At 39.5% G+C, this 24,009-nt stretch overlaps 1 protein-coding gene across 2 annotated transcripts in view; it reads left to right on the top strand.

Annotated features, from left to right (window-relative positions):
- The first annotated feature begins 1,494 nt into the window (after positions 1–1,494).
- Positions 1,495–24,009, top strand: part of LOC311151761 (galectin-8-like) — a 43,822-nt gene continuing 21,307 nt past the window's right edge. The window contains exons 1-6 of one of the 2 annotated variants that reach the window (XM_084202407.1): positions 1,495–1,552; positions 5,769–5,827; positions 7,018–7,057; positions 10,059–10,147; positions 12,981–13,026; positions 15,524–18,416. In XM_084202407.1, the coding sequence (XP_084058533.1) occupies positions 1,522–1,552; positions 5,769–5,827; positions 7,018–7,057; positions 10,059–10,147; positions 12,981–13,026; positions 15,524–15,900 (642 nt within the window). In that variant the 5' untranslated portion in view covers positions 1,495–1,521 and the 3' untranslated portion in view covers positions 15,901–18,416. Of the gene's footprint in view, positions 1,553–5,768; positions 5,828–7,017; positions 7,058–9,723; positions 10,148–12,980; positions 13,027–15,523; positions 18,417–24,009 lie in introns of those variants that run through there. The other variant, XM_084202404.1, reaches the window with a different exon arrangement.

Here is a 24,009-nt window from a genome sequence, read left to right as displayed (position 1 = left end):
GTGCTGCTAAGGAAACCTAGGGAAACATACAGAATCAGAAATTTTAGTTCTGTTTTGATTTGTTACCTTTTTGAAGTAAGCCTTTATTCTTTGAGAATGAGTCTTAATATGAATGTGGAAGAAATGAGAGGCAACTGACCCCTTGAACAGTTGGATTTCAATGACAGACCTAAAAAAAAATTCTTTGTTTTCTGCACATCATGAGTTGCAGAAATCTTAGTGATCTGTTAGCTGTACCTTGGAGATTAAGATATATAGATATATATGTATGTTTGTATGTATAACCCAGTGGTGGAGCCTCCATTTATCTCAGATGAAATTCAGTAAGAAAATAATTGAAAAACATCAATATTACTGATGTTAAGCTAAAAAAACAAATAACAGGTGTGGTGGTGCATTCCACACCCCCACCTTTCCAGGCTGCAGTGTGAGAAATACCTGTTCATGACAACAGGTTGACAGCTACTGTCATCAATTTAAATTTAAGTTGTGGAAATAAGAGCAATTTAATCTTTATCACTCTAAAAAAACATTATTTGTGACATGCACGAGAGATGGAAAATAATCCATGGAAAAGCACTCAATTTTAATGCTTAGTGGACCAAAGGCTACTTTTAGTTGTGCCAGTGTAAGCCAGTTGGCTGAATTGGAGCTCTCTCAGTGTAACAGAACAGAATCTGTCTGTAAATTTACCTCTTTAATAAATGAGCCAGGTGGCCCACAAAAGTGACTTTTATAATGGCAAATTCAGTTGTGCTGGCTTCTTTTGCTTGTATTGTACACTAAATAGCAGTACATAATATCTCTTATTTAGAGCTTGATTTCATGCACAGACCCCGTTTAAGAAGCCTGTATTACTTTACATTGAAACCATAAGTGAGAGAATTTGCCAGAGATGACAGTGGGGTTCCAAAGCAATTACATCCAAAGATTTGACTTCGTCATGGTATTGGATGTGCCTGTAGCATAAGAGGACAAATTTTAAATATCTGTGAGAAACCAGGGCAGTTTGTGATTGTTGTTCTGCAGTACTTGCTTTTGTAAACTCTCTCTGTACACGCTGAGGCACCTGCAAATGCACCTTAAGCCCTGATGGAGATCGCCTTTGTCGGAATGCGGTGATTTAGGCTCGTAAATGTCCGCAAGAACAGGACAGCGAGCACTTGATTTCATATTGCTGCAGTAGCTCACTTTTAAATCCGAACTAGCAGTACTTGACTAGGCTACGTGCACTCCGTGTCTGCGGTCTCAGCGAAACACGGCGTTTTCACTCAGGGGAGCACCTCTGAGTGAGGGAGGATTTAACCCGACGTGTCCGCTGTATTTCCCACTGGGACATGAGGGCTCCTGGCAGACGCGCTTTCCACCCCGGCAGCCGTGGCGCCCGGGAGGGCCATGGGTGGGACCGACCTGCCTGGCTCCGTCCCCGCCGGGAGCGCCCTACCTGCGCGGGGCGGCGCAGGAAGGGGGCGGCGCGGCGGGGCGGCGGTTCCGGGCACGTCGCGTTCCTCGCCGCGCCCCATGGCCGCTCCGCAGGACCCGCTGCCCCCAGGTGAGGCCGGCGCCGCGGAGAGCCGGGTGGGCGGGCGGGGATGCCCCGAGGGGCGGCGGCCGCTGCCGGGGCCCGCGGGGGTCCGGGACAGGCGATGCGCGGGGTGCGGCCCGCGGCGCCCATCCCGGGCCGGGCAGACCCGGGGCCGCGGCTCCTGGGAGCCAGGTGAGGAGCGTAGACCCGGCCGGGTTAAAAAGAGTTTTTAAGTTGCTCCCTTCCCCCTCCACGCACGCCTGTTAAGTACGCTAATAATTTATCATGTGCTCTGCTGATGTGATTTAGTGTAACTTGTCTTGTCAAGCCTGCTCTAGTATTTAGCGTGTAAGTTAGTTTGCGCTAGTTAACAGCATGTTCAAAATACCTTTTTAAAAGGTGTTTTCTTAGGAGCCCAGAGCTCGGGTGGCTACGAAGTCCACGTGCATTGCCTCACATAGTAATGGTAATGGTACAAATGACTTTTAAGCGCTTCGCCTGTGGTGTACCAGCATCACAAATTTTTCCATGGCTATCTGCTCAGACAGGGACAAAGTTTTGAGTAATTGACAGTAAACAAAAATGCACAAGTGCTGATGGACTTGGGCTTTTCAGAGCACTGAATATTCTAGTATAATTTGCCATACCTTCTCCTATTCAAATCTAAATTAATGTGCCTCTAGTCAAAGCAACATTTTTTATTTGGTTCTAGTCAAGGAGTTAATCTCTATGAGCAACATGAGTATTAGAGTGATTACTTGTTTAAGTTGTGCTAAGTTAAACTATTAATGTGTATGCCAAGCCTTGGTGTGGAAAAGGTCTTACATGCATGGTTGAACTATATAACTACGGCTGATCTTAGGTGCTTCCTTCACTACTGGTGGTGTCAAGACTGTGTTGCAGAGTAAAACTGTAACAGAAGGGAATACTGTCTCTGCTAGTTGGTGCTTTGTGAACCCCCTCCTGCTTAAAGGTCAAAATCCTGAGGTCTCTAAAACTCGCTTTCAGACTTCCTTCCAATGTAAGGGTGAAAAGCAGAAAAACTGTTCGCACTGGTAAGTGCAGAGCATTGCATCCCCATTATAGCAGCAGTATTGGAGAGAATGAAAAGGTGGGCATTGGTACAAGTCTGCTGCTCCTCCTGCAGACTGGTCATACTGGGTGGGCCCTGGCAGAGCTGTGACAGCTGCTGAGCAGCATGCAGGTGCTGCATGGCAGAAATTAACCTCAGGAGCAGCCACTGAACCTGATTGGTGTCTGTCCGAGTCAATGTGCACATGCTGATTTATGTCCATCTGAGTCAACTCACTTATGGCCCCCTGCAGAAGGGTGGGGAAGTAAATGTGGTCCAGTGTCTGTATCCTGTTGGGGCGAGTATGGTGGTAGTGATTTTGTGAGGGATTCCAGGTAATGATGTTATGAAGCTGTCTGTCAAAGTAACCATGAAATCAGAGAGTCAGTCAGATGATACCCTCAGTTCCTGTTGGCCTTTCAGCATGCAAAACTGTGGATGGTTTACATCTGAGATAAACACAGAACTTTCCTCTCTACTGCTTTGTGCACCTGTGTCCAGCTCTATGACATGAGCTGTGGAATGTTGGGGCCGATACATGTGGAAAAGAGAGAAAGGACATTCAAATTGCCTTATTCACAATAAAATACCAGGTCTGTGGTTTTCAGATTATCTGCCTACTATGAGTGGTCAACAAGACCCTGGTGAATCATCTGCAGCCCAATATGTGGAGTCTTTAATCTTAGGTGCAAATATTCATACACATACATGCCACTTACAAAAAAACTGGGGACTTGGTAGTAGTCTGCAACCTAAAGAAAACAATGGAAATTACTGTTCTTCATAAAGAACTATTAAATAAAGGGATGCAATTGAGGTATAGGAAATTAAATTCAACTTTAAAATACTTTTCAGGATGGATGCTAAGCAGGAAAGATGCAGATTCTCATGACTGTGTTTATGTGTGAGACTTAGAAAGCAGGAGTGAGAGGTACCACCCTTGTACCCCATCACCTTTTGTAAAGATACCCTTGGGTCTCTCAAGTCCTTGTTTCAAATGCCTGTATTCTCTGAGCTTCTCCAATTTTTTCAGTGCTTCCTGCTGGGTTGTGGAAAGTAAGTCACCAGTGTCAAAAAGTACCTTGGTGGTGTCATAGAGATGTAATAGAGAATAGGGGACAGAGCCCTTACATAGCTACAGCAGCCAGTGAGGTTCACCAAGGCTTGGACATTCTATGGGGTTTGCCTTCACCTGCCTCAAGGCTCCTCTTACATGGGAAAAAGAAAGTTCTGGGGGTTGTTTTGTTGATTTGGCTGGTTGCCTCTTTTTTTTTTTTTTTTTCTTTTTTTTTTAATTCATCTAAGAATCTGTAAGGAGGTCTCCAGAATAAACCAACAATAAGGTGCATGCTTTGCCGCTGGCTTGGAGTGGAAAAACAGTGAGACCAGGGATGCCTTCTTCCCCAGAGCCTTTCTTTGGCTCCCAGTGCCTCCTTGTTTTTCAGCTTTCCTTTACTGGGTGGGCTTCTATTTGCAAGTTCCTCTGCAACTTTCCACTGCAGTTCCCAGTAGGAGCCTCTATTTTTGGCCCTACCCTCAAGCAATGTCTTATGCCAGCTTATTGTATTTTCCCATGTCCCAGCGACTCTCAACTTCTCTGCATTTGAGAGTTTGTGCTGTTGCTATCAGGGCAGGCTTTATGCAGAATATTTCGTTAATACCATGTTTCTGGAGCAGGGGTTTAATATATACCAAAAAAGACATGTGGCAAGAACATGGGGTTTAGTTGGTTAGTTAGCTTGTTTTCCCCTTCTGCATATGGCTTCCTGATTTGCAGTGTGAATGATGCTCAACAGCATTTTCATAGTCCCCTGCCTTTGAATGTTTACATTCAGTGTGCAAAGACCATGCTCAGCCCTTGTCATCTACCCCTCTGATCATTTGCCACCTGCCTGGACAATGCCTGTGGATTTCCTGGGGGCTCTAGCACTGAGAAAGGCTTTTGGAATCTCAGGGACGCCCAGGAACTGCTGCTGGTGGGACTGCCTCACAGAAGCAGGAGGAAAAACAACTCTGTCCTTCTGCTGCCACTTTTTTTGTTTTCAGTTTATTGTGCTGTCTTGCATTGGATATTGATTCAGCTTGTTCTGTTGTATTGAGTAGATTTGTAGGAGTGGGTCCCTAAATAAGCAGCTATGCTAAATTTGATCTGGTTAGAATAGTGTGTAACTTTTGTTCTGTTTTGAGGCTCAGTGTTTATACTGTGTGCTTTGTAGTTCATTTCTGTGACTCTATTCTAAATCTACTGGTTTTTATATTCCAAAGAAGGTAATCACCAAATACTGATTACAATAATGTCTTACTTGTTGCAGCTGACAACTTAACATGTATTTGCAATAAGTGACTTTTAGAGTAAGAGTGACAAGAATGAAGATCTTACCACATAATTTAAAACGTTTTTCAATTTTTTAAAACATTTATTCTTATCAACAGAAGAGATTTCTGAAAAATATGGCAGGATGATATTAAATTGTAGGAGTAATTTTGTGAATCCAGTTTTCTGCATGAGATTTGTTTCAGATTCTCTGTGCACTTTTGGTCAGTATCCCATTAGTATTTGTGAATTTAGCCATTGATGCAGAGGGGTTAACATTTCATGATTCACCTGCAGGTACTTTGAAGATTCATGTTTTGATTCTCTTGATTTTAATATAGTTGATTTTTACAGTTCTATTGTGTACAAATAATTAATATTTTGCTCAAATATTTTTAATTAGTGTTTTCAATTTTCTATTGTAATCTGGTGTTCATTATAATATTAATTTTTGTTGTAATGGGTATGTTCGTTTGCTGTTTGAATTATTTCTTTGAGGAAAAATTTCAATACTGTCAATAGGAGAACAGAACTTAGCTTTTAGAAAATTTACTGAATTTTAGTATTTATTGCTGACATGTTTTGTGGTTTTTTTCACTAAAGATAGTTCGAGATTTTAGTTGAAGTCTATCTTTTGTTAGGTTAGAGTTGGTTGTCCTTATTACATGTAGTTTCTAATGTCTGTGCTAGTAGTTCTGACATTTTCCTGTTTGTCATGTTTTCTCGTGGAAATATGACATAATGCATGTAATGGTTGTACAGTTGTGTTTTACTTTGGTCAGACAAAGAAGCAAAATATCAATTGGCAGAAATACTTTGATGATTATGCAGTGATAAAGTTTTCTTTTTTCCAGCAGATCATGCAGCAAAAGAGCCAGTGGAGGACACGGATCCAAGCACTCTTTCCTTAACAATGGTGTGTGTTTCTGGTCTAGTGCAGTTGAAATCATTATAGCTCTCTTTGGTTATGTGATGCCACAGTGAGAGAAAACATTCAAGGATGCTAACTCACACTGTCAGTGTATATAAAAGATATGTCTGCACAAAAAGCCTTAATAAATTAACCTGTGCAAAGTGTAAATAAAAATACCAGCATGTATATCAGCTGAACTGGATGGTATTATCAGTGAAGCTGCCCATGGGATAACCTCCAAAGGCTGTGACAGTGGCATCTCTTTAATTTAAAAAAGTCCCAGCAACTGAGAAAAATTAGTGCTGACATTCTTCTATCTACATAGTTTGAACGGATAAAATAACCCACCTAGGGCTTAAAATTTCAACACTACTAAGCTGTTAGTACTTCCTGTAGCTGATTTGAAGTCATGGAAAGGTAAGATCCAAGAGCGGTGCCTTAGGCAGGCCCGCCTGAGCCTCGGGAGGGACCAAACCGCGCCCTCTGGTGCTCGCTGGCACACGAGCGCCGCTTGTGTCGGCATCTCAGACATCCCAGGCTCCTGCCCAGGTGGGACTAACATGAAATTCTGTGAAAACGGTTTAAAATGTGGCTTTCTGTAAAAGCCACACCTACTTTCACGTAAGGGCGAGAGCCATAGGGAAGGAGGTATATGTCAGATATAATGATAAGTTATGTCATGCCCGGGAATTAGTAGCTGTCTCCTTAAACTCAGTAATAACAGCTTCCTATTCCCTCTTAATCAGCTATGTAAGTTTAGAGCAGAAGGGGAAAATATTTCTTTCAATGCAGTAATATTTTATTAAAAGCTTAATCTGCTGAAAGAGAATTTGAAGTCATGTCTGCTCCTCCTGGCTGCATTACCTTTTCAAGATTATCTTGCTACTTCAGTACAAAATTTCTTTCCTAAATTGTGCTTTAGCACTAAAAATAGCTTTAAAAATACTGTAGCAAAGCAGCAATCTCTATTACTTCTTCAAGTGCTAATCAGTAGGAATAGTAACGTCTCCGTTTTCCACAGAAGAGTGTTGCTGTATCTGATGGTGAACAGATCAAATAGTAGCAACTTGAGAGATACAACTATAATTGTGCACTTACAAAAGTACATAAAGAAAGAGTATATAACTACTCTTTCACTGGCACAATTACACTAAAAATAACAAACATCTGTGTTTCTTGCCTTTTTGTGACAGACAGAAAAATATCCTGTCCAAGACACAGGAGTACCTAAAGGTAAGTATTGTGAATTCTGTCTATTCAGATATCATTGATCTGTTGCTATCTGCAATAAAACTAGTGGTGTTACCCAACAGATTAAAATATTCATGCTTTTTCTACGTATTTGTGCTTTAAATGTAATGCTCTTTATTTTTGAGGTCAGTTTGGTGTGTATATCTAACTTTTGAAATTTCCTTCCCAAGTTTGGTTTTGATCTTAAAGTCACTCTAAAAATATCATCGGGAGACCTGGCTTCTTATTGTGAAAGGAAAATACAGTGGTGCCTTTGAAAGACTGGGTTCAGACCCCAGATGGTAGAGACATCATAATATTGGATGGTGACTTTGAAGGGACTACCAGTGCCTTCATGTCATTAGAAATAAAATCAAGAAATACCTTTCAGGCCTTTTGCCTCTGACTGCATTCCCAGCCTTATAACCAGTCAACTGTTCATGCCATCTTTTACCTTCAGCTGGTGTTAATACCATCTACTGGGGAACCTACTATTAGGTCTACTCTGCACAAGTTCCTGCCTCTCCTTGCTGAAAATGGAGTGAGGGAGTGCAGGTTCTGAAGAAAAATACATGGATTACACAGAGTGAATATGCTCCCTATGATTCCTTGACGTGTGGGATGGGTTTTTTTGCTGTCATCCCAGGCTTCGCTATTGACTTTTGTCCAAGGAATGCCCTGGCAGGGGCTTGCTGGAGGAGCACTCTGCAGGTAGTGTGTTCTCCATCCTGTATTGCACAGCAGGTTTGCAGTGGGACAGCCACAGGAAACCAGGCTTGTCACAATGGAAACTCGTGCTGAGGAGTGGGAGCAGTATACCACTGGGGTTAAAGAAAAGTTGGGGATTATTCTGAGATTATTCCTCTGAGGCAGAGGAAATGAGCACTCTTCAGAAGTGCTGCTCAGAGGGAGGGATCATGTGGGATGAAGACTATTTGAAGTCATAAACTAGTTTCTGTTTATTTGCAGGCAGGTGGTTTGGTCCTCCAAAATTGTTTATTAGCACCAAAGCAATTACACTAGAACATTCTTTTCCATGTTCTGTTTTTTATTTCACCTGTGACATTAGATCTTCCTCAAAATTAATTAGATAAATTCATACATTTCAAATTTGCCAGGGCTGTTTAAAGTCCAAAATTAAATGCACCTGATTTAAAAAGGAAAGCTAAGACATGAGTAGAAAGGTCATCACTTTCTGTAAAAAGGAAGTGCACTTGGTTTATATTTAATTTTCATTTTGGTTTCCTCTAAGTGCAAGAAGATGTAATTACTAATATAGCTTGACATTTCCCCTTTGAAGCTGAATGTGATACAAATACCTCTTAGTATTCTGTTCATTTCTGTAAATTTCATTATTTCTCTGAGAATGGCTTTTCATAGTTATTTCTATAAAAATACAAACTTAGAATTATGAGTCTGTCAACTAAAAATTGTAACAGATATGCTGGTCTGCTTCTGTATAACAGACAATTATGTTTGTTTCAGATTTAGTATTTGAACAGACAGTACATTGGTGAGAGGGGCTGTCTATATATTTTATTCGTCAATTAATTAATGGGTGGTTTTGGAGCTGTAACTTATTAAAGTTCTTGGCACCCTTTACTGATTATGAGATACAATGGAGTTGAGGGAACTTCTATCTTGCAGAGGTCGCCTTAGTGTTTATCATGATTTGATAATAATTCTATTTCCACTCAAATATAGAACAAATTTCACATGTATTATTTTCACAGGTTTGATACCCATGCTTTGCATTTTCAGACAGACTTTATTTTGAGTTTTTTTGGTTTTTTCTTTGTTTTTGTTTTTGGGGTTTTTTGTTTGTTTTTTAGTTTGTTTGTTTGTGTGGTTTTATGTTTGTTTTGGGGGGCTTTTTTTTTTGTTGTTGTTGTCTCTGGACCTACAGTCATAAAGAATAATGATGATCCTCTACCAACCATTGACATCACTGGGGATGAAATATCTTCCATCAGTCTTATAACACCAGAAAAAGAGGAGAACAGTAATTTTTGATTTTCTTTTTCTTGCAAGTGTAAGGATGAATTCTTTGATTCAGATCAATTTCTTGAATGAGTTAAGAAAATATTGCTTCTTTCTGTTATGTGATGATTCATAAAGGTAATAGAGGTTCTTCAATGAGATCTTGCCACTAAACAAACAACAAATGGAAACATACCAGTGCTACAAATGCAGCCACCCCATGCAGCATTCTTGTGTGTAAAAACATGTAGAATATAACCCTTTTTAAGCTTGTGTTAATGGTTGGTCAGCACCTGACTCAGGGGAATTATGCAAATAGTTTGATGAGGAGGACCTTACTAATCATGCAGAGTGCACAAGGTCCACAAAAGGTTCATGTGTCCTTTGTATCCCATTTTGAGGGCTGAAGTGATGCTTGAAAAGTTAGTAGAGTTTGTGCTGTACTAAAGAATGCTGTGCTTTTCAGTAGACTCCCAGGGCTGTTGATGAACACACTTTGAAATGGATTATTTCAGTGCTTCAGCAAATTCCTGTGTAGTAGGAATCACTAGGATGAGTCCAGTTCACAAAGGGGCAGAATAAAAGATAAATATTTATGCAGTACTCATTTTAACTGTCATTTTAAGTGTGATGAGAAAAACAAAACAAAAATTAGAGTGACTTGTGACATCTTCAGCCTACTTTGTTGTATTGGTTCAGTTAATATTCCGTAGTTAGCTTTCGGAAAGAACAACATGACTCTTGCTTTAAAAATAGTGTGATGTTTGTTTAGAAAACAACTGCTACTCTAATATCTAATCTCTGCAAGGATTATATTTCTTCTCACAGTCATGCTCTGCGTGACTATTACAGACTCTGCTGATTTAACATATTGGGCTTTTAATCTAGCAATTCCCAGTGTTTGATCATGATATGGAGTTAAATTTTTGATGTTAGACAACTATACTATAGTTTATGTTTGATAGTCTTACTATTTAAATTTGTGTGTGAGTGGAAGACCAGTGTTTCACACTCTTTGCCTTAGATGAGGAATACCTGACAGATCAAGTTACTTTGGAAATTGCATCTGTGAACATCAAGACCCTTACGTCAGATTCTGGCCTAATACAACAGGTAAGAAAAATGATACTTGAATGTGAACTAAGTTCCTGCTGTTAATTCATTAAGTATGTTAACAAATAAGTATATTTTCAGACTATATCTGGAGACCACAAAATTATTCAGTAAAACAGACCAGACATTTGCTTTCTTTTAAAGAGTTCAATGAAGGGGGCTTTTGTAGAGAAGAGCAAAAAAAGAGATTATTTTATCATTAACGTATACTTTTTAGTTTAAATAGGTTTTGATCAATGTATTGTTGTTCTGAAGAAGAGCCAGCAAAGTGTTAAAGCTTTGTCATGCATGCTGTCCCTCTGATGAAAACATTTCCTGGTGATAATAAAGCCAGACAGAGAAGAAGTGAAGAAGTAAGGAAACCTAGATTTTGTCTTTAGGGAGGCATTAGATGGTTTTGCTTTGATTTTGGGACACTGCTCTTCCCATAGTTGAAACATTGTCCACTTTTTGTGGCATCTTTCATTGCCATAGGAAGGGCAATGCTGAGTGACTCCCATGCTCTGTGGTTATCATCTTTCAAGTGAATGTTTTTTGCTGAATTTCAAATTGATTCTCTTTGGGTTGAGCAGAAAACTTGGAGAAGAGAAATGAATGAGCATTTTCCAGCAAGATGAAGAATTAAAAGGAGTTCCTAATGCCAGAGATTCAGCTGAATTCCATCAGAAACAAACATGGGTTTGGTATGCATTTCACAGATGATGGAGGTAACTGTTCCTTCCCATCATCAAGAAGAGAGCATTTGTTGGCAGCTTAGAATCACTATAAAGATAATTCAGTATGTTAGGGTGGTAATGGTCCCACAGAGCTGGAAAACTTTCTGCTTACCTTCAGACTGCACATAAGTTTATGGCTTTGATTAGATCTGTAGAGGATGATTGGATTTTCACTGTGGGCAAAAAATATTCTTGCTTAATGCCTTCATCTCCCTGGCAGTAACACTACATTGTCTTACTGCAATTACATTACAAGAAAATGATCTTGAATAAACCTGAGTGCATCTGACTTGATAAATTGCATAATGACTGATCAGTAAAAATATGAATTTTGAAAACAGATGTATGACACAGGTAAGTATTTCTGCTTTTCTTTGTACTTTTTGCAGTACTACCTGCTCTTATTTTTATGCCTCATAAAGTATGTATAATGACATAATGGTGCTGAGGCATTGGCTTTCACAGTAAGGTTTGAACTTCAGTGAATTGATAACGTCTGGGAAATGAGGTTCAGTACAGCAGTTAAGCAAACAGTATCTGCTTTTCCTTTTTTTTTTTTTTTTTTTTTGGTGTGTGTGGATTTTTTGTTTTGTTTAGTTTGTTTTTGTTTTAAATTTGCTTATTTGTTTCTTTTGAAGTAGATCTCTAGGGAGGCTGAGCTGTCCTGGGAAGTTCCTCGGTCTCCCTAACGAGTTATTCTTTTGGGAATTTGCTCCTTGAAGCTCAGTAATAACATTCTGCCTTTTTAAGGCATTTGTGGGAGTGGAGACAATTACTATAATCAGGAACTTCAGATTTAATTTTTTTTTAACTTTGTGTGCTCACATGTTGCCATGAAGACCAACTTTGTGTTTAAAAAGCATTGTCCAGATAAAGCTGTCAAGGTAGAAAAGTAAACTGGTAGAAGTTAATGGCAGGGCTTATTCAGTTGCAATCGGCATGTGCAGTGTTAGATCTCTCTTGAGCAGACAGCAGACATGTTGCATGTGTGGTCTTGCAGTTTTCAGGGAGTAAAGAAATACTGAAAACAGTATGCAAATTTTTCCTTTCTTAACAAAGTCCGTAAATATTTTGGAGAGAGTTCACCTTCTTTATAATTAGATCATGAATGCATGCAAGTTCAGCGCAGCAGCTGAAATTGCCTGTATTCTATTTTTAGTGGATTTCTTAGTAAAGAAGGTGTAGCAGGTCAGACTAGAGTATCTTATTACACTATATTGTTACCCATATATTGACTTTTGTTTGTATGCACAACCTGCAAAATTAAGAAGCCTGCTGTTTCAGAAGAATGACACAATACAAAAAGATCAACAATACTTCATTGCAGCTATCTAAAGGGAAAATCCCCTTCTACTTTCATCTTTAAATCCTCAACAGAAGAAAGCTATTTCACCTGGCTCCACACCTGCATAGTTAAAGTAAGGGCAGCTGCAGTTTCCCTGCAGCTCTACAATCAAGGGGCTGTCCTTCCAGTTTTTAGAGGTTGCTAACTAGTGGAATTTAAATGTTACAATGTGTGTTACAGTCTCAGGCTGCTAAGCAATTTCATTATGTTTAATGAAACATCATTGAGGGAATGTTAACTTCAAATAGGGGGAGGGTTAGATGTGAGCTGCAAAAATATTCACGCCCACCTGTTGTTGATAAAAGCTTCCTATGTACATAAAGAAGTTTGTAAAAAAAAATTCTCCCCTTTGCCTAGATCAACAAAACAATCCCTTACTGCTGCTTGTTACAAAATTCTTGGTTTTTACATTGTGAAACATTTAAAAAATGTTTTAAATCAAACCACATGAATTGTTAAATAACTTTTGGGTGTTTAAGAGTGAGTTAGTCAAAAGATGCAATGCTATAGCATATCAATAATAAAAATGCTGTTGTTCAGTGCATACAACCAACAGGGCAGTTTTATGAGCCAAAGCATGGAAATGCTGCCTGAAAAGACTCCAGATTGTTAGCAATTCCTCAAAACTATATGCATATTCCCTGTCTGACTTTACAAGTAGCTGAGGATTCTTCTAAGTAATCTCCTGCTGGTTGTAAATTAGTCAAATACTTATTCTGGTGTTCAATTGCACTGTTTTATTTTTATTTTATATTTGTTTTCTGCTTTATAGCCAGAAGACAAAGACACACAAAACCATACTGATGAATCGCTTTCAGGTAATATGTTAACTTTATTGTTCTCCATATTTTATTACTAGGTTTTATTTGAAAGTGCTTTTTTAAAAACTGCTATTTGTCATAACAAATAACTGCCTGGAGAATTAGTGCTTATGGAGCTCATTTCCTTACCAGCGTCATTTACAGCTTCCTCTTTGTTCGAAGAGGATGGTGATCAATAATGCAGACCATACAAAATATACAGCTTTGGCTTTTCAAATACATTTAATACCTCTGCCTTTGGAAGTGATGTGTAAATAGCTGTCAGGAGAGAGCAGAAGCTGGCAGTAGGCTGTGTGTGCTTATCCCCTCATTTGTGTGAGTTGCGCTGGAGAGGGGTGTGTGTGTATGATATACAGTTCTTTTAGTCTAACAGTAAGAAACTGAGAGTTTCCTATTAGTAAGGCATCTTGTCCTATCAGATAGCATTAGGATCATGCAATTAGTTGGGTAGTGCTTGTCAGTGTCTAGCACAGGACCACCTTAGAAAAGCAGGATTCTTTATGATGCTTTTGATAGTCTTTCAGATGGTATAGCACAAGAAGCAGGTTGGTTTAGTTTTGTTTACTTATATATCTGTGCCCTTTTACAGAGGTGTTTTCTTTACCCCTTCTTCCCTGTTTCTATTGGAGGACAAAACTTACCCTGGCAACCCTGCCAGAGTAAATAAGATGAAATTCAGATAGGGTGCTCTCCTGCCCTGTAAGCTCAGCCAGAAATTTGTTTGGATTATGTTATATTCATTTTGCCTTGTTTTTATAAGTAAAGGTTGGCATGAATGAAGCAAGAAAGTTTTGTCTCAGTTCATCAAGTTTAGGGTGCACAAGAAGAACAGAAGAGTTAACATACATATTCTTGTAGAGATCAGCTGCAAGGCCTGTGGAATACCTGTGGGCTAAGACGTCACCAGAACATGTTTCCCTTTAACAGGGAATCTATGCCTTTGTATGAAGTTATGTGTCTGCAGCGGTGTTGCTGCCCGTCCTAACTTGTTGAAAACTTCAGAAGTTGTCCTTGGCCTGCTAAAAAAAACAATCTGATGAGCAATGTTACAAAACTAACAATAGCCTGTTCTCTTTAAAAATAAAATAGAACGTGCATGCAGACATTATATTCTGAAATTTTCACACAATCTGACAGTAATTACTGAAAATAAATAATTGATGTTAAAAAAAAAGAACCACAAAATCCCACAAACAAACAGCCTGAACAGATGCTGTTATCCTTATGAGTAGGTGGCACTAACTACCAGATTTATCCTTTGCCAGAGATACAGTTCAGGCCTCTGATACAGCACTTGTAAATTGTGTGTCACTGTTTTCTGTTGTTTTCAATAAATCTTTTGATTACTATCAGCCCCTTTTTCAGAGTTTCATCTGGAGCAGGGCTAGCTCCTTCCCTATTTCAAGCTGTGCAATGAGGCTGGAGCACAAAAACTTTATGAAAAGCTTCTAGGCTGTGTCCACTATATACTATTTGGAGATACCATATTCTCCCTGCTTTCAAAAAGGAGCAGGGAGATTTTAGGTCATATTTCCAGCCAAAATGCTCAGACCATGTCCTGAGCTGTTGCAGTGTTAAAGGTCTTGGTATTGAAGTTTGACTAGAGGTATGACTCAAACTGGTTTCTTTGTGGTTTAAGGGGTATTAATATATAATACAGTCTGATAGCACCACATTGTTCCCAGTTTTGGGGGAGATACTGACTGTGGTGTGTAGGAGATAACTAAATGGCAATTTTCAGTATTTGATGCAGATTTTAGAACATATCACCACCTCTTTCCACCAACTTGGTATTTTTGTTTTTCTTGCATGTGGAGGAGTATGCACTTTATTTCTTTTCATGATGTACATTTAAAATAGGCTTTGTTGGCAAAACAGGGACAGTTTTTATTGCAAGAGCCCTTGCAAAGCAAAGGAACATATCTACTTTTTCATTGTGTTAAAGTACTAGATGTTAGTTTTATTTGGATCTGTCAGCAGAGATTCTCCTGGTGCACATATTTCATGTTGTTATGAAGGTAGCAGCTCATAAATGTCAAATCTTTTCCTTCATTCTACAACACAGGTACACAAGATGCACAGAATGCACACATAATCCTGTTGGTGATGTAAGTGGGTACTATGGTAGATTCAAGGAAGAGACATTGTTCCAAAACAATAAAGGGGACTATCCTAGCTTATACACTGCATTGAATCCTGTGTCTTTTCTGTAAAATTATGAATTACTTTTCAAAGTAATGTAGTGTCTTTAAAAATTACTGTCTTTTTGATTAAAGCCACTTTTGATTAGACTGTAGTGAAGAGAGAAGTTTTAGTAAGTTAATTTAATGAGCTCTTCATGAAAAGAGGCATTGCATATCACTATTCTGACTTTTTCAGAAGCAATTCAAAGAAACATAATACTCCTCAATCCTATATGCTTTTAACTTTTTGTTCCTGGTGATACCACAGCAATAGATCCTAATTTCTTCCCATGTAATGGTTTTCACTGCAGATCTCAAGAAAACCTGCAAGGAAAATGTCACCTGCTCCTTGTGCTTATTCCGTGCACCAACCATCAGTGACATGCTCAATGATGAGGACTTGTTGTACACAGTGAGGCTAAAGCTGGATCCCTGCCATCCAACAGTGAAAAACTGGAGAAATTTAGCAAGCAAGTGGGGGATGACTTATGATGAATTGTGTTTCCTTGAACAAAAGCCTCAAAGTCCCACCTTGGAATTCTTGCTACGGAATAGTGACCGGACTGTGGAGCAGCTGATTGATCTCTGTAAATTTTATAAGAGAATTGATGTTGTAAAAGTGCTGCTGAAATGGGTGGAGGAGGAATGGCCCAAGAGAGGGAACAGAACTTACCAGAATGACTTCTAGGTCAAAGAAAGTTGTTAGTCTGTACGTGTTAAATGCTAGCCACCACTGATACATTGGAAGTTTCCCTTGCAAGAGAGAGAAAGCCTGTACTGAGGGTTTGTATACTGTGTAAGCTTTATGCCCTCAGGGTTGCAAAGATAACCTTCCAAAAGTGGATGGAATCATCCAGGTTGTGTTCTTGAGTCTGCAAATACCTTCAGTTTCTTTGCTGCTGTTCACAGCCTTCCTAAATACAAAAGGAATGGAAAGGCCAGACCTTGTTTTACTTGTTTTACTGCAGCAGCTGTGAACCATAGCCGTTGTGTGCTGTTGTTATTGGGAAAGCCACAGTAACAAGGCAAGTCTCTTGGCCTTACTAGTTGCCCTTCCATAATTTTGTATGTCCTGCCTAGCAAAAGATGAGGTGGAATCTTTTTCTTCCTTTTTAGTTGTTTTTTAAGCTTTGTGGCACTGTTTTTTGGCAGAGGAAGACCTCAGTGTTCCAGGCAGCAATTTGGATCTGAATGTTACAATTAACTGAATATTCAACATCACATTTGAGCAAATTAAGTCTCTTTTATGATCAAGAGTAGACATTAAACAATAACAGATATTAAACAAAATAATTACTCACGTGCTACTACATCATAGGCTATATACTTACTCAAAGAGAAACCATGCAATTCAGAGAGACTTTTCAACCTATAACCTTTTGGGGCCAAAAAAACCAATTAAAAGGCTCTATGCTTAAAATTACTTTCCAAAGATTTAAAGACAGTGTACACTGTGAGTGCAGGTATCAAATCTCTCTCACTTTGCAGTGTGAGATGATGGCACCACAGAGTATTGTTAGTATTGACTGTAACTTCCCTTTTCACAGGCTGTGGTTTACTTTACAGTTCTGTGGGTTGGCCTACTTTCTGTCCCACACCAAGGCAGTTGCAGTCTGGTGTAAAACTAGCACTATATATTGATTAAAGCCACTCTAATGGAAAATGAACAGCTGAATTCACCTACAGCCCAGGTGGATGGTTATTAAAGCACTTACAGTGGTTTAGACTGATTTTTTAAAAGGATTTTGATTGTCTGAATTACACTGCTTATATTATAAATGTTTCAGAATTGGCCTTTTTCCTACCATTCTTCTGACATCTCAGACAATGTAGTATGTACATAGGTGTATATACCCAAGCACTGGTCAAGATGTGGGGCAAAACTAGAACGGGGTGCAGGTTGATACACTGTTTACTTTTCTCAAGTAGATATAATAAGAATTAGTAGCAAAGCTGAGAGAAGTCTAATGCTGTATGCTGAGTTTCTTACTGTAAGAGTTTAAAAAGGGACCTCTAGTAAGACCTTACTGTAGATACTGAGTGATACGGTTACAGAGGAGCTAGAAGTAAAGACTAACATTTTCAAGTCAGGCACTGGTTCTGGACTGAATTAGCATTGAAATTAGCTTTATTTTAGTGACTTCAAGAAGCTGAAAGTCTTGTTTCAGGATAAAGAAATGGACCTAAATTTGAGGTTTGAATTTTTAATTTTTTTAGAAAAGACTGGAATTTGTGATGAATTTTTTTAACCAGTCCTAAAAAAAAAAAAAAAAAAGCTGCTACTCTTTAGAACTCTAGTTTTTTAGCTGAATTTTAAGGAGAAAATTTTACTGCTCTGTCTTCTTGGGGCTGGAGTTTAAGTCTTTAATGGCTCTCTTTTAAGAGTGGGTGTTTCCCAGCAGATGTCTGTCAGCTCATAACTTTTGCAAATAATCTTCTGTCTTGAGTTAGATGCTCTAGATTCAGCTTTGGGGACTATTGCTGTGGCTGGGCTGCCTGCTGCTTTCAGGTCCTGCAGAGGTATCCACTGCTGATGTGCAAATAGCTCATAATGCAGCTTGTCCAACATAATTCCCATACCTTGGGCTGACTGCATGCAGGGTTTAGGTTCATATGTCTGTGTGTTAAGTTGTTCTTCTGAGTGATGAGTGCTGGCATGTATGTACACAGCTTTTCCCTCCCATAACATACCACAGGTATATCTGTGTGGTATTAAAATATGCTGTGCTTTGGTAGATCCAGACCAGCTAGGAGCTGGAATCCTCATCTGAGAATCAGAATAGGAATATGAAATGATGCAGTAGCATTCTTGAATCAAGGTGTTCAACCAAAATCTACCCATTTTCCTGATTTCTGGGTAAAACCTATAAAATTTTGAGGAAACTCTGTCTTGTGAAGATGAGTTTGATCCCTTGAAGCTCTTCAAAAGTCAATGTCAGATGCAAGAGTTCATGTCGGATGGAAATAAAGCTGCTTCTGAGAGTTCATAGGTGGATTCTGTATACATTCAGCTCTGAAGGTTGAAAATGCTAGCCTTAAACTTCACCACACACTGGATTACTCATAACTATACTTGAAATACTTTTTTTTCCTCCTTGTATGGCATAAATGGAGATGTAAACACTCTTTTTTTAGTTTTATATCTGTTTACAAGATATTGGTTCTGAGTGTTCAATTTATTATGTCTTCTGTTATAATGTGTACTATTTTTAGAAGAAATATAGTTGTAAATGTTTGACTTTATTGTATTTGTTTTTATTACAGCTAGGAAAACCACTGGTTTCCTTCTCACCAGTCACCCTGGGATTACTGAACTATCAATTAGTTGTTCTGTGTAAAAAATACCTTATAGATGAAATTCCTGGTGCCTTAAAACTCTTATGTTTGCAGCACATACTGCTGTTGAAGAAAGGAACATGTACTTTTTTAATCTTTTCCATATGAAAAATGAGTTAATTTTGATAAGATGATGAACAGAAACTTGTAGCTGAGTTATTGACTAAGAGGTATGAAACCTGTATGGGGTGAACTTTTCCTGAATTAATAACCAGTCTGATACTGGACACTAAAAAGGCTCTACTAGGCTATCAGTTTTGTTCCATTATATCCTTCTCCTATTCCTGTACAAGACCTGCTCTCCCTTCAGGGATTTCCAGGTTTTTGCCTGCTGTCTCTGTGCCTGCAGGATGATCAGTGGCCTTTGCCACCCATTTTGGCTTCTATGAAGCTGGTCAAACCACTGTATTATTTCATTCCTGCAAGCTTATCTAAGATAAAATGACCTTAATTACTGTTCTTCAATGACAAAGTTGCAGTGCTGTGCTCCAGGAGAACCTAGTTTGCCTGTGAGGACAGCTGTGGGTATCCCCAGCAAAATAGTGACAGCGTCCAGTTGCCTTACTCTCTGCATGCACTTCCCTTGGATCTGTGGAGAGGAATGCAGGGTGGGTTTGGGACTATGCCTATCCTTTATGCCTACCATAAAGAATAGGCATAGTCAGCATGGTTCCAGATGCTTGCTTCAAAATGACTCGTACAGAAACTGTAAACCAAAGGTTATTCCTGAACCAGTACTGAAAAAAGGAGAGCTGCAGCTTGGCCTGGGCAGTGCTTTGTGCAACAGACGGCATATTTTACACTGTCTCAAAAGGCCCCCAACAGTTCCATGTCAGGCTGATAGCAAGAGGAAAGAAATGTAAATTCTGCCTTATGGTTCTTTAAGCTAGGGTAGCACTCTTTACTTGTGGCCAGACATAGCTGGAAATTATTTGTCAGACAGAAGAATTGTTTAAACAAGGTCAAAGAAAGTGCATGGCATTTACAATAACTTAAAGAGCAGCCTACTTGTGTAATTTTTGCAGCAGATCATGTTCTTCTGTCCATGAAGGCAAAGCATTTAGTTATTCATAACTACTTTCAATATATCTTGTTAATTTTAAATTTTGGCTCAGTTTTGGACAGAAGGGCAGAGCAGCATTAAATGAGGATGTGAGCTTGTTGCCTCTTTTTTTCTGGCAGAAAAGTGCCTTTCCTAGTCTCTGAGTTCAGCTAGTCTTGATTCCATGGCTATGGTCAGTTGGCCTTAAGTGGATAGGGAAGGTATGGATCTACTGGTCAATCAGCCTGAATATCAGCAGCACTAAAAGAACTTACTTTGAGAGGTGCAGTCAGTAGTATTTGCCTGTATTTTGGCCAAGGACTGGGACTGATTCCATCTTACAAGAAACTGATGGCAAAGAGAAGTAGACAGCCTTGGGAAAGGGTTGCTATACCCTCTGTTAGGGGCAGAGGGGCAATTAACAGCTGGGCATACTTACTAGCTTGATCTCTGTATTTTGCCTTTGTAAACCACTGATTCTTGATTTCAAAGGCAGGTCCATTTGAGGAAATGTATATTTGTTATTGTGGTAATGAGAGTTGCCCAAGATTCTTAAATTCTTAAATTGCACTGAAAGATCAGCACAAGTAACTTGGGTAATAAATGTGTTCCGTGTATCTATGTACAGCAAGGGATGGATATATAAATTTACACATTCATGTGAAATTGCTTCTTCTTTTTTGCTTATGAGTTTGCTTCAAAATTACCCAATATTTAATTTGGGAATGTTTTTTGTGTCAAAAAAAACCTCAAAACCTGTGAAGTTTCGTGTTGTTGATGACATAAAAAAAATTTACATAACTAAAAAGTTCTTTAACAGAAAGAGCTAGATAAGAAAGGGGTGCACAAATCCTTACAGTAGTAAAATATCTTGAGTCTAAACTGAGAATTTATTTTTGTCTTTGCACCCAATATATGTGAGCTTCCCCTACTTCATTCACGATCCTGCAAACGGGGTGGTTTTTTTGGTCCTTATTTACTTTTGCTTCTGCTTTCTCTGAAGCAGAGAAGTTCACTATCTCAAAGGTCTATTAATAGTCTGATCCTCTCTAACCATCGGGAAACACCTACCATCTCGTGGTGAGAAGTGATACTACAGCTCTCGCACGTCTCCCTTGAAAATGCAGCAGAGCTGAGGGCAGGTGAGCTCATCTGTAACTGCAGAGACCCACCAGGGATATCCAGGAGCAAGTGCAAGGAGGTGCTGATGAAGGTGTGAAGGTGAAGTTCTAGGGGTCTTGGGTTTGGTCACAGTCCCCAGTTTGGAGAACATCACACAGTCTTTCCCATGGCACAGATGTATGATGTTTCCTGGTTTTTATGTCCCTAGGTAGGCAGAGATTGAACCACTATGTGCAGATCGTGGCACAACCTCCTGGAGGTGGGGGTGTGGTGGGTGTGCAGACAGGGCAAGAACAGGCACAGGTTTGCTCTCCTAGCTATTGTGACGCAAATAAAGGAGTGATCCTGACTATTCCAGGAAACCTGGAGTGTCGTGTCACTGATTTAAGAAAGAAGGGGTGAGTATGTTTTAAGGGTTATATGGCCTATAATTGATTTTCAAAAGGTCTAGTGACTTCTTGGTATCTTCTTTGTCCTTTGGCCCTCATATCCATTCTGTATCTTGTTTGCTCTTATGCTTCTCTTCAGTGTTTTGCTTTAAAAAGCAGGCATTGCAACAAAAAAAAATAGAATACTTGTTAGTTCCTGAAGCAGCTGTAGCATTTTAAGCTTTTGAATCTGTAAGCCCATTTAAAAAAACATTACTTTTTGTTTCCTGTGATTTGCAACTTTAAACTGAAAAGTGGAAGATCTGAATGATCACTGAAGCTAAATAGTGACATTTCAAGGAAAAGTTATGAAAGGCCACTGATTAACTCGTAGAGAAGTAAAAGCTGAGGCAGCTGGGCTGTCAACTGAAATTTTAATGTTGGTGTACCAAGAGGTGGTGACTTATGTCTTCCTGGAGTCTGAAGCTTTTCAAAGAAGCTAGGGGAATAATTTCCATCAGAAAATGCTGTAATGCACAAACAGCTCCACTAAAACTACAGAAGACACAACAATGTCAGTCTTTTGAGATAATATGAAGTCCTTAAGCACAAAATGTCTGCTAAACAGTCCAATGTGCTAGAGGCTTTACCCCTGTGGCCTGTAGTACTGTATAAACTAGGGAAAATTAGTTATTCTGGTACAACAATATAAAAAAATTAGCCAAGAGTAACTTCCATGGGCAGGTTTCTTAATGGAGACTAGTGTTTGTTTATGTTAAGTCTAGGGAATTCCATTATTGATGGAAATTTTATAATTGGAAATGTGCATAAAATACCAGGCCAAGTAAGTGTGACTGTGTATGTTTTCACCTTGCCTTTGGACAACGGCTTGCTATCCTGAGAGACACAGGTTACAGGCTTGGAATCAAGGACAGGAGAATCAGGTAAAATTTCTTAGGGGTAACAGGGTCCTCGATGAAAGGCCTTATTGCCAAGAATAGCTGCTATATTTACTTCAGCTGAAATTGGCTGCATCTGTTTTGACAAAGCATTTCTGTTTTTCCAGCAAGCAAAATTCTGCCAGAACATGAGAAGTCTCTGCTGACAGGATTACACGCAGTCCCAGCAATAGCTGAGTGCACATCCAATTTAGAAGAAAAAGCCTGAATTAGGTCTTGGACTGTGGAAATAAGGGAACACTTTGTTATTTGCTGTCAGGACTGCCATTAGTAAATGGTGCTAAAAATAGTAGTTACAAGAAATCAGCAGGATCAGAAGACAGTCTGTGAACAAAACAACAGCACTGTAGCACAAAGCTGCTGAAGCTGTAACCCAACTGACTCATTGTCAATGCTGCATCAGGTTTGGGAGCTGAAATAGGGGCTTCCCTGCAAATTTCATAAACAGCCTGTGACTAAACAGCCTAAAATCACATGAATCAAACAGCTGTTCTGCTTCTGTAAGGAAGTAGTGCATAATTCAAATCACTGTATTTCCTTTGGTTTGCTTCTTCCCAAAAGTAGAAGAGCCCTGATCAAGAAGTAGTAAAGTAGTAAAACTTTATTTTCTGTGGTTCTAGAAACTCTTCCACCTATTGCTCTTCCTTTCAGCATCATATTTTTTTATTCCAACCTTTCAGCGTATTTTCTGTCTTTGCTGTTTGACCTGAACTTTCAAACCTGCTTTGAGGTTGCAGTCTCATACTGACAATTGAGTGTATTTCATGTATTTATGTCAGTCTCGTTTTATTAAAGTGATCTACTCTTTCAACTAGAGTGCCTGGAAAAATAGCTTCAAAGAAAAACTAAGTGGTAGTTCATGCTCAGGACCTTTTATTTGTTCTCTTTTTAAGTAATGCTGTGGAATGATGTAGAACAGTTGAATAGCAGGCTTTTTGCTAGCACCTGACTACAGACAATAGTTGTCAGTCCTGTCTCACAACCATGCATGATTCTAAGGTACCTTTCTCCAGGCAATCTGCTCTGCGTACCTCATTTCTGCAGTTCTCCTCAAAAGAAGCGTTATCATACCTTTTTGTGAATGAATCCTTCCAATCTTATATAGCTAAGCTGAGGTGCCCATTAAAGCAGCAGTCCTACAGTTATCAGCAGTACTCTAGCAAGTAGATAGATGATTTGAGATGGGGCTTTTGTGTTAGTTAATTGTGGAATAAAAGACTAGATATTATCTAGCTAAGATACTCTAGTGGTCTTTGTGACAAGGGGCTGAATGCCATTTTAAATTCTCTGTAGCCACATACACTGCTTTTTGCAAGGCAAAGAAATACTGAATGCCTTTAATTGAATAGGAGATGGTGATTTAAGCTTGTGAGCCTTTTATATTGCACTCTTTATTTTTGTGCTCATCTTTTCCCCATTCAGCTTATTAACAGGGGGAACCTGAAGTAGTGCTTCTCTGAGCAGACTGTTGTTACACATCATGAGCTGTAAAACTGCAAGGGACTTCATTGGCCTTCCTGCTTACCTTACCAATACTGCCAAAATCACTCTTAGTGGGGCCTGTAAGGGAACAGGAGGATGGGAGCACAGCCTTGGGGCGGTGGTTTTAAAGATTGGGTTGGGTATAAGATTTCCAGGTTTTCAGAAACACAAAGGTTCTGTGGCAGTGAATGACCCAGTGTGAGCTTTGAAACTGTGTTTGGGTCTGGTCACATGAAGATGGTCATAGAAATTACCACAGTCATCGTGGGCCACTGGAGAGCCGAGTGGAGAGAAACCTAATGAGGTTATGCAAGGGCCAGGGCAGGGTCCTGCACCTGGGAAGAATAATCCCAAGTACCAGCACAGGCTGAGGGCGGATCTACTAGAGAGCAGCTTGGCAAAGAAGGACCTGGGAGTGTTGGTGGTGAAAGCTGCCCAGGAGCCAGCAGTGCTCTTGCAGCCAAGAGGGCCAGTGGTATCCTGGGGTG

The sequence above is a fragment of the Fringilla coelebs genome (genome assembly GCF_963513975.1).
Source record: "Fringilla coelebs genome assembly, chromosome: 3".
Classification (NCBI taxonomy): Eukaryota; Metazoa; Chordata; class Aves; order Passeriformes; family Fringillidae; genus Fringilla; species Fringilla coelebs.
This window is presented reverse-complemented; position numbering and strand designations above follow the sequence as displayed.